This window comes from Bombina bombina, chromosome 10 (genome assembly GCF_027579735.1).
Source record: "Bombina bombina isolate aBomBom1 chromosome 10, aBomBom1.pri, whole genome shotgun sequence".
In the NCBI taxonomy this organism is placed as follows: domain Eukaryota; kingdom Metazoa; phylum Chordata; class Amphibia; order Anura; family Bombinatoridae; genus Bombina; species Bombina bombina.
In genome coordinates, this window is record NC_069508.1 from 61357643 (window position 1) to 61372367 (window position 14725).

Consider the following 14725-nt stretch of genomic DNA (forward strand, 5'->3'; position numbering starts at 1 on the left):
TTTTCTACTCTATGGGGAAAGATGTGGAGCCAGTGTTCAATGCTTTTACTTTCCAAGAAGGGGAAGAATTTAACTTTGATATAGTTATGGATAAACTTAGTGCCCACTTTGTGCCCAAAAGAAATGTGATTCATGAGAGAGCTTGTTTTCACAAACGTAATCAGCGTGTGGGAGAATCTGTGGAGTCATTTGTGCGCAGCCTGTATGAACTAGCTGAATTCTGTGAGTTTGGTGTTGCTAAAGAAGAGCAAATCAGAGACAGAATAGTTATTGGAATTGCAGATGATGAAGTCTCACTGAAGCTGCAGTTAGAGCCTGATTTAACATTAGATGGGGCTATTAGGATGGCCCGCCAGAGTGAACTGGTGAAAAAGCAAAGTGCTGATCTGAGGTCTGAGAGTATTGTGGATGAAGTGCAATAGTTCAGGAAAACTGCTAGTGAAAGGCACAGTGTGAGCGGTAGATCTAAAGTACTGGAAAGGCCTAGAAGTGGATGGGCGCAACATGCCCGATGCACACGGTGCTACCGGGCCCATGATCAGAGTGTTATATGCCCGGCCAAAGATAAAAGATGCAGAAAATGTAACAGAATGGGCCATTTTGAAGTGGTGTGTAAAACTGAATACATTAAGGAGATGCAGGTGGATAGTGACCAGGAGGGTCAGGAAGTGTCTTTTGTGGGGTCTGTTGTTGAACGGCCAAGTTCAGAGGAAGATTGGAAGGTTACTTTTACTGTAATGGGAGCCAAAGTTGATTTTAAAATTGACACAGGAGCAGATATCACTGTAATGTCTCTCGCTGCATTTATGAAACTGCCTCGACAGCCCCACCTAGCGAAGGTTACTACAAATGTCCATAGTCCTGGTGGCCGCATTGATTGTGCGGGGAAATTTCTTGCCAGCTGCGAGTACAAGCAAAGGAAATTCACCATGTGGGTGCATGTGATTTGAGGTCAGTGTGTTAGCAATTTATTGAGCAGAAAAGCAGCCTGTGGCTTGGGCCTAGTAGCCAGAGTGAATGAGATCTCTGAAGATATGTTTGGTGAATTGGGCCTACTGAATTCCAAGCCAGTCCATATATCACTTAAAATTGACGCAGTCCCATACAGCATTTCTACTCCCCGTAGAATTCCGTTCCCACTCATGCCTCAAGTGGAGAAGACTATGGGGGTTATTGAAGAGGTTGTTGAAGCAACTGACTGGTGTGCCCCCATTGTTCCTGTTGCAAAGAAAAACGGAAAGGTGCGCATCTGTGTGGACCTGAAAAGGTTGAATGAGGCAGTGAAGAGAGAGAGATTTGTGCTGCCGACATTAGAAGACATAGCTCCGAAATTAACTGGGGCGAAGTTCTTTTCTACATTGGACCGTTCTAGCGGCTTTTGGCAGATCCCTCTAGATCCGAATTGCCGCAAACTGACTACCTTTATTACACCGGTAGGTTGGTTTTGCTTTTGCAGACTCCCCTTCGGGATATCCTCTGCTCCTGAAATCTTTCAAAGGGAAATGAGTTCTCTCCTAAGAGACCACATGGCACGGCAGTCGTCATGGACGACATTCTAGTGTATGGGTCTACGGTGGAGGAACATGATCAGCGTTTAAGTTGTGTGCTGCAGGCTATCAAAGAGTCTGGGCTGAAGTTAAATAAAGAAAAATGCCATTTTAGGAAAACTGAATTATGTTACTTTGGACATTTCATCAATGAGGATGGCATCAAACCAGACCCCGAGAAAATTTGTGCTATTGAACAGATGAAAAGTCCTTCTGATGTACATGAGCTGAGACAAATATTGGGCCTTGTAAATTATGTGGGCAAGTTCCTTCTAAAGAAAGACGTTGCCTGGGTCTGGGGACCTTCACAGGAAAAATCTTTTATGCAGGCCAAGTCCCTGCTGGGGTCTGCCCCAGTGCTGGGGTTCTACGATCCTTCCAAATAGACTGTGGTTAGTGCTGATGCAGGCAGTTATGGGTTAGGGGCTGCTCTCCTGCAGTTAAATGAAAATAAACTACAGCCCATTGCCTACTGTTCACGCACACTGACGGCTGCTGAGTCAAAATACGCTCAAATTGAGAAAGAGTGCCTGGCTGCAGTTTGGGCCTGTGAGCGCTTTCAGTGTTACCTTGTAGGTTTAGAGAAATTTAGTCTGGAGACTGATCATAAACCGCTAGTCCCTCTAATCAACTCCTACGATATCGACAAAACACCCTTAAGATGCCAGAGACTTCTAATCAGACTACTCAGGTTCAATGTTCAGGCAGTGCATGAGCCGGGGAAACAACTGGTTGTGGCAGATACACTATCCAGGCTCCCGCTGGCTGCTGCTGAAGAGTCTTCAACCGAATCTGATGTGAAAGTGTATGTTGATTCAGTTCTGGCCTCAAAGTCCATTTCCTCAAGGAAACTGGAAGAAATAAAGAAAGAGACATATTTGGACACAGATCTGCAAGAGGTTATAAGAGAGCCGGGCAGCCTGGATGTCTTTAAGTTCTTACCAGTCAGAGAGGTCGCAGCTCACAGAGCTGGAGGGGTTGGTGCTGTTCCAAGACTGCATCGTTATTCCTGTCAGTATGAGGAAGGAGATGTTAAACAGGATTCACGATGGTCACTAAGGCATTACAAAGTGCAGAGAAAGGGCAGCTACAGCTGTGTGGTGGCCTGGGATCAGCTCCGACATTGCAAATCACGTGTCTAAATGTGCCTTTTGCCGGGAACGCCGGCTCCCCAGAGAAGGGGGCCCTTGATTTCTACTCTGCTGCCTGCGGGCCCGTGGCAGAAAATAGCTGCTGATTTGTGTGAACTGCACGGGATGAAGTTCCTAGTTGTGATCGACTACTATTCCAGGTATTTGGAAATTGCACCTTTGAATGATATCACAAGTCAAGCCGTTATCATTCGTCTTAAGAGCTTGTTCACCCAGTGGGGCATTCCAATAGAGCTGGTGAGTGATAACGGCATGCAGTACGCTTCTACAGAGTTCAGTGCTTTCAGCAGGGAATATGATTTTGTACATTCCACGTCAAGTTCACATTACCCGCAGGCCAACGGGATGGCTGAAAGGGCAGTTCAAACAACAAAGTTAATTTTAAAGCAATCTGAGCTGTACCTGGCCCTCTTGTCCTATAGGGCGACGCCCATTCAAGCCACCGGGTTTAGCCCGGCACAGCTGATGCTAGGACGCCAGATTCGCACCACCTTACCCTCAGTGGGTGTCTTCAAGCCGACTGGCTCTGTTCCTCGGGACAAAGTCCTTAGGAGGGATGAAGAGGCCAAAAAGGGCTATTGTTTCTTCTACAACAGGAGACATTCTGTCAGGCCCTTGCAGGAGCTAAATGCGGGGCAAAGTGTCAGAGTTAAACTGGATGATGAGAAGAAATGGAAGACGCCTGCTACGGTAAGTGGAAGCTCTCCAGAACCAAGGTCTTATGTAGTCCTTACTGAGGGAGGGACGGTTACACGCCGTAACCGAAAACATCTTCAGCCTGTACCTGAGAGTTTGGAACTGGATGCCTCAGTGCCACCGCTGGTGGGATCCCCTGTTTTAAAAGGGGTGCCTTCCCCTCAGCAAGATCACAGTGGGGATATGTCTTTGCCTCCAGCGGAATCTCATTCACCTTCTTTTGTATCAGAGGACAGTTCATGCAGAGTTACATCAAGCGGAAGAGTGGTGAAAATTCCAGCCTGATATCGGGACTAACTTTAGTTAGAACAGTGACCGGAAGTATGGGCAGAATAATCCCATGGTCACTGTGGAATAGGGTAGTCTACCCCGATGTTCAAGTCAGGATGTAATTTATGTTGTTTGTATTTTCTGTAACCTATTTGTTATATACTATTCAAAAATGTTGTTGTATACTCTGTTTGTATACAATGTTATTTGTTATATTCAAATGTATGCTTCGCCCTTTGAAAAGGGGGGAAGATGTGATGAGAGCAGCAAGTGAGGTCACTGTGGGCGGGGCTTAAGTCTGGTTGTCTGTGTCGCATTTAGTGAAATCAACAAGACCAGATGTATGTTTCTATGCTCTGTAATAAAATAGAGTTGTACCAACACTGCTGTGTCCTGCATATGTCCTGCATCTCATGACAGACGTAATCTTGGAGTTTTCAATGTCTTGGAGTTTTCTATATAACACCGGTTCCTATTTAAATTCCTGCTTTTTCAAATAAAGATATCAAGAGCACAAAGAAAAAATGATAATAGGAGTAAATTAGAAAGTTGCTTAAAATTGCCTGCTCTATCTGAATTGTGAAAGTTTAATTTTGACTAGACTATTCCTTTAAGGCTGTGCAGTGTGAACATTAGGGATTGATAAAGGGAATGGCTCCAGAAACTTTGTTTTTGTTTGTACTAGTTATAAGAATACATTTCTAAATATTCTCAATAAGTTTTGGTGCTGTGGATTCATACATTTGGATACTGGAGAGGATTGCAGTCACCTCTGCTCCACAGGCATTGAATAAATTCAGGAATAATCTACTGTTTGTAAGTTTGTTGGTGCTATAAGTAATTTGGCAGCTAATACTATACTTATCTTTTCTCTTCTGTGCACCACGGGCTCACTGTCTAATTACAGTGAGCCTGATCACGCCATTCAACTGCATTTAACGCACTCAAACTAGGTAATGCTGTTGTGTTGGCTGCTTTACATAGCGTGGGAGTACTCTACATGTAGCTGAATGGCGCTATCAGGCTCGCTGTGATTAGATATTAAAGTGAATGTAAAGTCATTCTGGCTGCTAAACACAGCATTAAAATGTATTTGAAAATAGGTATACTTTAATTGATGATTTTTGTAATAAATTTGTATTTACCGAGTATTTTGTATTTAGATAGCTGTGATCGTACTTTTAATCCTCCGCCCGCCATGTTTGATGATTGATTGACATAGTAGGCTCGATCTTGTCAACCAATCAGTGAATCCACCACGAGGGGACCAAAACTTTTTCTCTACGTCATGCGTCCGTAATGTGCTTGCATTAGAGCGCTGTTCTAATACTGATCTCAGACACGCGTTCACATTTTGCGCATGCGCTCTTCAACGATTTTGGGTCTTAGTAATTTATTCCCCAATTTTGGATCGCAAGGTATGTAGCGATCATACAGGGGCTGGCTCGATCGCTGCTGTACTGTCTTCAACGATAGTATTCAATGAATGTTTTCATTCATTGAATACTATGTTACTATACAATTACATTGGCGTGTAACGCATGCGCAGATGTGCCGATAGCCGGGAGCGCGCATTTCCTCTACGTAAACAGCGGGTGGGACCGCTGTATATGTAACATGGAACAAAATCAGGAAGTTGTGGATGGGAGGAGCTGGTCCATAAAACGGACCAAATTGGTAATAAAAGTATAATATTTATTTTACATTTAAAAAAAAAAAAAAAGTGGCGGTTTGAATTGTACACCAAAAAGCAAATAAGATAAACGTTCAAAGTAGAGAAAATTTACATTCACTTTAAGCCTGTGATACGCAAGACGGCTTTACATGAGGTAGTTATAAGATTAGCAGCCGAATTACTTATTTACTATACATTTTTTTTCAAACACAAGGCTATCCTTTTGTTACATAATTAGTGCAGAATTATGTATTATTATTATCAGTTATTTATTATTATTATATGTAGGGTTGCAACCTCAGCCATGTTTTCCTGGACACTTATGAGTTACACATGCTGCAGGGTGTGCAGGGAGGAACATGTATTGTGTTTCTGGACAGTATTATTCATATTCCTCCCTGCACACCCTGCAGCATGTGTAACTTATAAGTGTTCTGTATTTTAAGGGACAGGTGGCAACCCTAATATATGTATTAAATTACACAATGTTTACTGTCCCTTTAAAATCTCTGTGTACAGTAAACAGTTACACATGTATAAAACGTACAGAAACTCATACAAATATATAGGCTGAGGATACCGTCTACATGTAGGTGAGCACAGTTCATGTGTAAGTGCTGGCTGGGAAAAGTCTATGGGGAAAACAGGGATTTTACTAACCATAGTTTAAATTCATCAGTGTCCGTATTTGAAATATATTTGCCCAATCATAAACCCTATCTAAGGAATTAGGGAACACCACTACATCAACTCAATACATAACTAATTTATATGGGACGTAGATAGTAAGTCACATGGCTCAATATATTTACATTTATAAAAGAAGTTGCCAATAACCAATCACCAACCAGCTCTCGCTTAGTAGGCGTATCCTTTACGTGTTGTATCTTACAGTAAGTTACACATGCTGGTTTTTGTTCTTTCGCGTTAGCAGGTTTTTGTTCCTACTCGGCCGCCGTACGAGCCAATGGTGTTGCTTAGAGAAGAAGGACGTGTATTTAGCAGTCAGTGCGGAAGTAGTTGATCATGGCAGCCGATCTTCAGAGCTGGAACCCAAGAGGGGAATTGGGTCGGGGACCTGGGCCAGGCGGGGGTAGTGCAACCCTTGATGGGCTTCACTGGGGTGAGTGCTGTATAGTTTGACATCTCTCTGTATAGTGTTACTGAGTACTACACATAGTGGAGCACCAGGTCATCTAGTGTTGTTCAGTGTGATGTAATGTGTCCTATAGTTTTAATATGGTTATGTATTATTATAAACAGTGTTATAAGCAGTGTAACTCCCTCCCTATTGCTACAGTATATAGCTACTCATTTATATAGTGTTATATAAACCTGCCTTATACTATTAATGAGCATCATGCAGTATGACTGTCATATACCATGTAGCTGCCTATTTTTAAATTATATACATAATGAAGGGTGATCACAGAGTTTTTTGTCTTAAATAGTATGCAAGGAGTATCTGCCTATATACAGTAAACGTGTATCATAAAGTATATGGTATACTGTGGTGTTGACTATTGTATAGTGTTGCTGGGTGTCATATATTGTATATGTTTTTTTCTAAATGTCACACAGTCTGACCTCAACCATTTTACTGTGTGGTGCTCTGTATTATACATTATGACTGAGTACTACACATTGTTTCTAAGTATTCTGGCTTTTGGGTCAAATATTTGTCACTTAATACCATAATGTCACAGTGTGACAGAACATGACCTAATGTGTATTTATAGCTGGTCACTGGTTATTTTACAAAACTTGACAAATTACATGAGCCTGGGCTCCTAAATTCTTTTACATTATTCTACATATATGTATTTATGTATCTTTGTTGAAAGCTAAGCCTAAGTAGGCTCATATGCTAATTTCTAACCCCTTGAAGGCCTCCTTCGCCCTGGGTAGCGCTTGCTGATTGATGGCTACATTTAACTACCAATCAGTTAGTGCTGAATCAAAAATAGTCTGTCTCTTAAGCTTACATTCCTGCTTTTCAAATAAAGATACCAAGAGAACGAAGAAAAATTGATGATGGGAGTAAATTAGAAAGTTGCTTAAAATTGCATGTTCTATCTGAATCATAACATTCATACTTTGCCGATTATGTTAATCTGTTGAAATACTGCAGAAAAATGTTGTAATTGCGAGGTGTTTACTGTCCTTTTAAGTTACAGAAAAAGGGGGTAAAATAAATAATGAAACTATACTACTTACGCACTCACTGGGTCACTTGCCAAACTCATGGCTAAATGTAGCCACCAATTAGCAGGCGCTACCCAGGTGCTGAACCAAAAATAGACCAGCTCCTATGCTTACATTCCTCCTTTTTCAAATAAAGATAGCAAGAGAACAAAGAAAAATAGGAGTAAATTAGAAAGTTGCTTAAAATTTGCATGCTCTATCTGAATCATGAAAGAAAGGAAAAAAAATGGGTTTTGTGTCCCTTTTAAACTTTCATGATACAGAAAGAACATGCATGAACTTCCCTTATCTAATTTGCTTTGTTCTCTTGGTATCCATTGTTGAAACGCCTGCATGGGTAGGCTCAGAAGCTATTCACTACTGTGAGCTAGCTGCTTGTCACTGTTTCACCCAATGTAATTCAGCTAGGCCCCAGTACAACATTACTCTCCTTCAACAAAGGATTCCAAGAGAATGAAACAAATCTGATAATAGAAGTAAATCTGAAATCTGCAAATTGTATGCTCTATCTGAAACCCAAAAGTTCTCTTTCATGATTATGTCCCTTTTAAGGTCCATTTATCAACTCTGTATGTTAATTTTATTACATTTTAGTGTGTAGAAGGGGCAAGTTATTTCTGCAGACGCAAATGCATAGTTTTGAGAACTACAAAACTAATAATATGTGATAATATCTACAAGATTGAAAAATTGTCCAAAATAATTTGATAGAAACCTTTGGGAGAGCATGACATTGTTATTGGAATTAATTTAGCAAAAAAAAACAAAACCTTACAGCATGAATATACAGCATTGTGTTATATAATTAAAAACTAATATATATCTCAGGATGAATAACATTTGGATTATAATGTATCTTTAAATAGAAGCTATCTTCATAACTATCTTTCGATTTTTTTTTTCCTCTCAAAAAGCATTTTATTTAAAAAAAAAAATAAAAAAATTAATTTAAATAAAAAGATTATAACATTTTTCGTTACTTAAATTGTCCAAAGCACAGATTAATTACATAATTTAACATACATTGCTTTAATTTTAAATACTTTTTTTATTAGTTTTTCATTTTTTATAATGTTACAAATACATTGCATACAACCTTATGTATACATAAAAATGACATTATTGCGCACAATGATTACAACAATATAACTATCATCTTGAAAGTTTATTTTCTGTAAAGAGGGTTATGTATTTGTGTTACAGTGGAATCATTTGCATTTGAGAAACTTCGATTTTAAATCAAGAAGAAGATTTACTCCTATTATCAATTTTTTTTGTTCTTTTGGTATCTTTTTTTAAAAAAAAGCTAGAATTTAAGCTTGGAAGCCGGCCCACTTTTGGTTTAGCACTGGGTAGTGCTTAGTGATTGGTGTCTAAATGTAGCCATCCAATCAGCAAGCGCTACCCAGGTCTGAACCAAAAATGGACCGGCTCCTAAGCTTACTTCTAACTTTTTAAAATAAAGATACCAAGAGAACGAAGAAAAAATGATAATAGGAGTAAATTAGAAAGTTGCTTTAAATTGCTGCTATATCTGAATCATGAATGTTTATTTTTGACTAGACTATCCCTTTGGCTAATTGCAGCTTAAAGGGATATTGCTTCCAAAATTGGAAACCACATAGGTGCATTTCGGTATTGAACAGAAGTAATTTTGTAATATCATTAATACAAAATGTAATATGCATTAGCAAAAAGGCTTCTAATAAAAGCTATAGCTGTATCAAAAGTGTATTTAAGTATGCGCTGTGCACCAGCATTTTAAACACAACACTTATTCGGAGAGCCTAAGGTGCTTGTACCATCTGGTAATGACTTAATTTGTTAATTGATGACATGATACAGGCCCCACTGATGACCTGAGCAGCTGCATTTTTTAAAATCTGGGTGCAGTGATAATATGCTTCACATGCAGAGAAAAATTTGAACACTAAAACAGTGATAACTTTTACTAGAAGCATTTTTGCCAATACATGTATAATGCAAATATTTTCTATTTAAAGATGCAATAAATCTATGTGCATTTATATTTTGACTGGAATGTCCCTTTTTAATATTGGCTTAAATTTTAGCAGTGGTTCACCCACTGAATAGACCATAGGGAGAACACTTTATAAAATAATCCAAGATTAGGGGCCAGTGCCCCTAAAACTATACCTAAAACTATACGGCAGATTTATCAAAAGGTGAATTGGTTGCAGGCTAGATTTGCAAACCTGGAACTTCTATTTATGATGAATCTTTGTAGATTGCTGCTTCTTAAAGGGATAGTCTAGTCAAAAATAAACTTTCATAATTTCAATAGAGCTTGCAATTTTAAGCAACTTTACAAATTACTCCTATTAATTTTTCTTCGTTCTCTTGCTTTCTTTATTTTAATGTAAGTTTAGGAGCAGGCCCGTTTTTGGTTCAGCACCTGGGTAGTGCTTGCTGATTGGTGGCTACATTTAGCCACCACCAATTGGCAAGCGCTACCCAGGTGCTGAACCAAAAATGGGCCGGCTCCTATGCTTACATTCCTGCTTTTTCAAATAAAGATACCAATAGAACAAAGATAAATTGATAATAAGAGTATTTGAAAGTTGCTTAAAAATGCATTCTCTATCTGGATCATGAAAGTTTAATTTTGACTAGACTGTTCCTTTAAGGCAAATTAACAGCTCTCACTAGACTGATCTGACCAGGGCGATTGACAAGCCATACTCTTGTGTGATTGGTTGTGTAAGAGCTGGGGTAGTGTTGCAGGAGCACCAAATTGTGCAATGATAAATAGGGGTAGGGAATGCAGTCCAGAAATTTTAAATCCCAGGTGCACAAGCTCATTACTTGTAAACCTTCTCTGTCCAGACAATGATAAATCTGACAGATCTAAAATGTAAATGTAACTGCCGTATGTATTAAAATGGAATTAGCTATTCAAGATCACAATAATTTCTACATTTTAGATAAACCCGGGTCAATTTAACATTTCTGAGTCATTTTAAAAATTAGTACAATCTAAATTTCAGCCAAATGTGTTTTTCTCGCTAAATGTTAGTTGCAGCCCTATAATTTTCTAACATTTCTAACTATTATTTTCATAATCGATTAATCGGCCGATTATTTTTTTTTATTAATCGGATACAAAAAAAAATAATAATTCCTATATCTCTTAAATAAAATCCACATACTGAGTGTTACAAATATAAACTTCAGATTAAAACTTTACATTAAACGACAACTGTTTGTCCACTTTTTAAGAAGCAGAGCAAATTTTTATAATTAAGCGAAAGAAAACCATGAATGGTTTCAAGAGGTAGAACTAAAAAGAGGTACTGTAAATTATTACTGTTTATAACATTCTGTTATTCACTCTTTCAGAAACGTTGCATTAAAATACAAAAATGTCAACATGTCCACAATCTCCTGGCTGAGGCTGACTCTCTTTATGCAAGCTATTTTGCCTGCAGCAGAAAAGAGAGACGCTCACATGGTGTTTAGGTGCCTGAGATGCATAGGGTTTTGTCGATTTCACCAAGGTGGGCTTTTTATCTTAACTCTGTCTCCACCAAGGCAAAGGGTTTTCTTCTTTGGCAAGGGGCCTCTTAAAATAAGTCCGGACTTCATTCTAACATAAAAATATCTTGAATATCTATATGCAATGGTAAATAACCAGCTATAAGGTTAGGGAAAAAAATATCTAGTCTGCTCTTAAAATAACAGATATATACTTATAGAGGTTAAATTTGGTACATATTACAATTAATTAAAAATATAAAAAAACAAAAAAAGTCAAAAGTGCTAAGGACTATATATCAATAACAGGACAAAGCCTTAAACATTTATCTATACAGTACATATAATCAGCAATAGCAAGCAATCCGCTAATAATTGTGCAAACAGATAATAGTGCACACTGCACATCAATTCCAACAACTCCCACCAATCTAGAGCTAGGTGTAAATCACAAGTTTGGCGATATATCATGCAATGCAAAGGCCCAAATCACCTGATTTAATATTAACGATCCAAATGATGACTCCTATTATTTCTGCGTTGCACATAAGCCAGGAGTAATTGTAAACCTAAAAATAAACTTGTACTGTCCTGAAAAAGTGAAAAGTAAACATCTGTAGACGTCCTTTAGGCTAAGGGCATAACCATAAAATACAATACCATGCGCTGGAGCCATGTGTAAACCAACTATTCGATTATGAGATTTGTTGGCAACTATTTTAATAATCGATTTTATCGATTAGTTGTTGCAGCTCAATAAAATTAGATTTAAAAAGGCTGTAACACATGGGTTGAAAGCTAGGCTCATCATTTTTATAGGAGCCATACAAGGATGTTTGTTTTGCATGCAAGCGAGTAGCAAAAAAATGCGTCTACTGCACAGCAAATGGCACTCTCATTTTTGTTCTAAAGTCTCCTGTATTCTCACACGCTTAAAGGGACAGTAAAGTTAAAAAAAAAAAAGTTCATGATTTAAATAGGGCGTGTAATTTTAGACAACTTTTCAATTTACTTTTATTACCAATCTTGCTTTGTTCTTTTGGTATTCTTAGTTGAAAGCTAAATCTAGGAGGTTCATATGCTAATTTCTTAGACCTTGAAGGCCGCCTCTAATCTGAAAGCATTTTGACAGTTTTTCACCACTAGAGGGTGTTAGTTCATGTGTTTCATATAGATAACATTAAGCTCAGGCACGTGAAGCTCCTAGGAGTCGGCACTGATTGGCTAAAAATGCAAGTCTGTCAAAAGAACTGAAATAAGGGGGCAGTTTGCAGAGGCTTAGATACAAGGTAATCACAGAGGTAAAAAGTATATTAATATAACAGTGATGGTTATGCAAAACTGGGTAATAAAGGGATGCCTTTTTTAAACAACAAACATTCTGGTGTAGACGGTCCCTTTTAAACTGAATGAGTTAACTATTAACAAGGTGAACTAATTGTGTTATCTGCTAAATGTTCCTTTACTGTGGCTGTAAGGTCAAAAATAGCATGGGATCTGTCCTTGTGACCAGCACCTGCAAAGGGACATTAAAACTTTTTTTTTTAATATGATATAAATATACATTTAAAGGGACGGTAAAGTAACAATTAAACTTCAATGGATTGTATAGGGCATAGAATTTCAAGCAACTTTCCAATTTGCTTCTGTTATCAGTTTTGCTTAAAGGGAAACTGAACCCAATTTTTTTCTTTCATGATTCAGATAGAGTATGCAATTTTCTAATTTACTCCTATTATCAATTTGTATTCATTCTCTTGCTATCTTTATTTGAAATGCAAGAATGTAAGTTTAGATGCCGACCCATTTTTGGTGAACAACCTTGGTTGTTCTTGCTGATTGGTGGATAAATTCATCCACCAATAAAAAAGTGCTGTCCAGAGTACTGACCTAAAAAAAAAAAAGCTTAGATGCCTTCTTTTTCAAATAAAGATAGGAAGAGAACGAAGAAAATTTGATAATAGGAGTAAATTAGAAAGTCGCTTAAAATTGCTGCTCTATCTGAATCACGAATGAAAACATTTGGGTTCAGTGTTCCTTTAATTCTCTTGTATCCTTTTGTTAAAATGTAATACTAGGTGAGCTCATGAGCGTGCACTTAACTTTAGCCATCTGGTATCAGTGTATGCAACAAAGTTTATATCAATGTTATACATAGTTACACACATAGCTGCAACAGAATGCTACAGATACTCTATGGCAGCAAAGTTTATATCAATGTTATACATAGTTACACACATAGCTGCAACAGAATGCTACAGATACTCTGCAGCTATGTGTAACTGATTTAAAACCTTGTCACTTAGTGGTTTTACTATTTACAGTGCGATAACTGTTAAAGGGACATGAAACCCAATTTGTTTTTCCTTTGATTTAGAACACTGGTTTTCAAACCTGTCCTCAGGCATCCCCAACGGTCCAGGTTTTCAGGATAGCCTTGGATGAGAGCAGGTAAAATAACCATGGTTACTAATCAGCTGATTATTTCACCTGTGCTCCAGTTCAGATAACCTCAAAATGTGGCCTGTTAGGGAGGCCCGAAGACAGGTTTGAAAACCAGTGATTTAGAAGGAATATACAATTTTAAACAACTTTCCAATTTACTTCTATTATCTAATTTTCTTCATTCTCTTGGTATCCTTTATTGAAAAGCAGAACTTAATAGCTCAGTAGCTGCTGACATAGATGCCTTGTTATTGGCTCACCCATGCACACTGCAACTACAAAGGATATTTAAAGAATGAAGCAAATTAGAGAATAGAAGTATATTGGAATGCTGTTTATAATTGTGTGCTCTATCTGAATCGTGAAAAAAAAATGTTTGGCTTTCATGTCCCTTTAAAGGGACACTCAAGTCAAAATTAAACTTTAAGATTTAGATACAGCATGCAATTTTAAACAACTTTCCAATTTTTTTTTTTTTTTTATATTTACACTTTTTGAGTCAACTCCTACTGAGCATGTGCAAGAATGCACTGCATATACGTATATGCATTTGTGATTGGCTGATGGCTGTCACATGATACAGGGGGAGTGGAAACAGACATAACTTTGCAATTTATTTAACAAAAATCTACTACTCATTTGAAGTTCAGACTATGTGATATTGCATTGTCTTCTTATCTTGCATTTGTTGATCATGCAAATCTACTGCATTGACTGGTCCTTTAAAATCCCATTGAAGAAGATGAAATTAGCTGCTTAGACACTTTTCTGCTAATAGAAACTAAATTCCTGCATTGTTAATCTTGTTTACTGATGCAAAACCCAGCATACCGGAAAACAGTACTTTCTCTCCGATGAGTCTTAATGCCCGCCCTTATCTCGCAACCAATCACACGAGAGAAGGGTCTGTCAATCACCCTGAGCGAGCGAGTTTGGGGTGATTTCTCTTCACCACCTCAGAGGAGTCCCATGTGTGTGCGTTGTCTAAATAAGTGGCTGTGCGGGTGCTGCTAATGTCAGCTTTGTCTCAGAGGCAGTGTACAATGTTTTTACATCATTACACGGGTTAAAGGCTGTTTATGGAGGTGCCAGAAGTTTAGAGGGTTTGACTCTGGTATTGTAAGCAGCTGTGTGTAGGTGCTTGGGGCTATGTATAGGCCGAACTGGTAGGATAAGTGGTAAACAGGTTTCATAGAGTGGAAGAGGGGGACATATCATCTTCTCTTTTACAGTGACCAAGC

At 38.3% G+C, this 14725-nt stretch overlaps 1 protein-coding gene across 1 annotated transcript in view; it reads left to right on the forward strand.

Moving 5' to 3' along the window:
• Nucleotides 1-6306: 6306 nt before the first annotated feature.
• LOC128641456 (cyclic AMP-dependent transcription factor ATF-6 alpha) overlaps nucleotides 6307-14725 on the forward strand; it is a 351342-nt gene continuing 342923 nt past the window's right edge. The window contains exon 1 of the mRNA XM_053694096.1: nucleotides 6307-6462. Within this exon, the coding sequence (XP_053550071.1) occupies nucleotides 6366-6462 (97 nt within the window). The 5' untranslated portion in view covers nucleotides 6307-6365. The remainder of the gene's footprint in view (nucleotides 6463-14725) is intronic.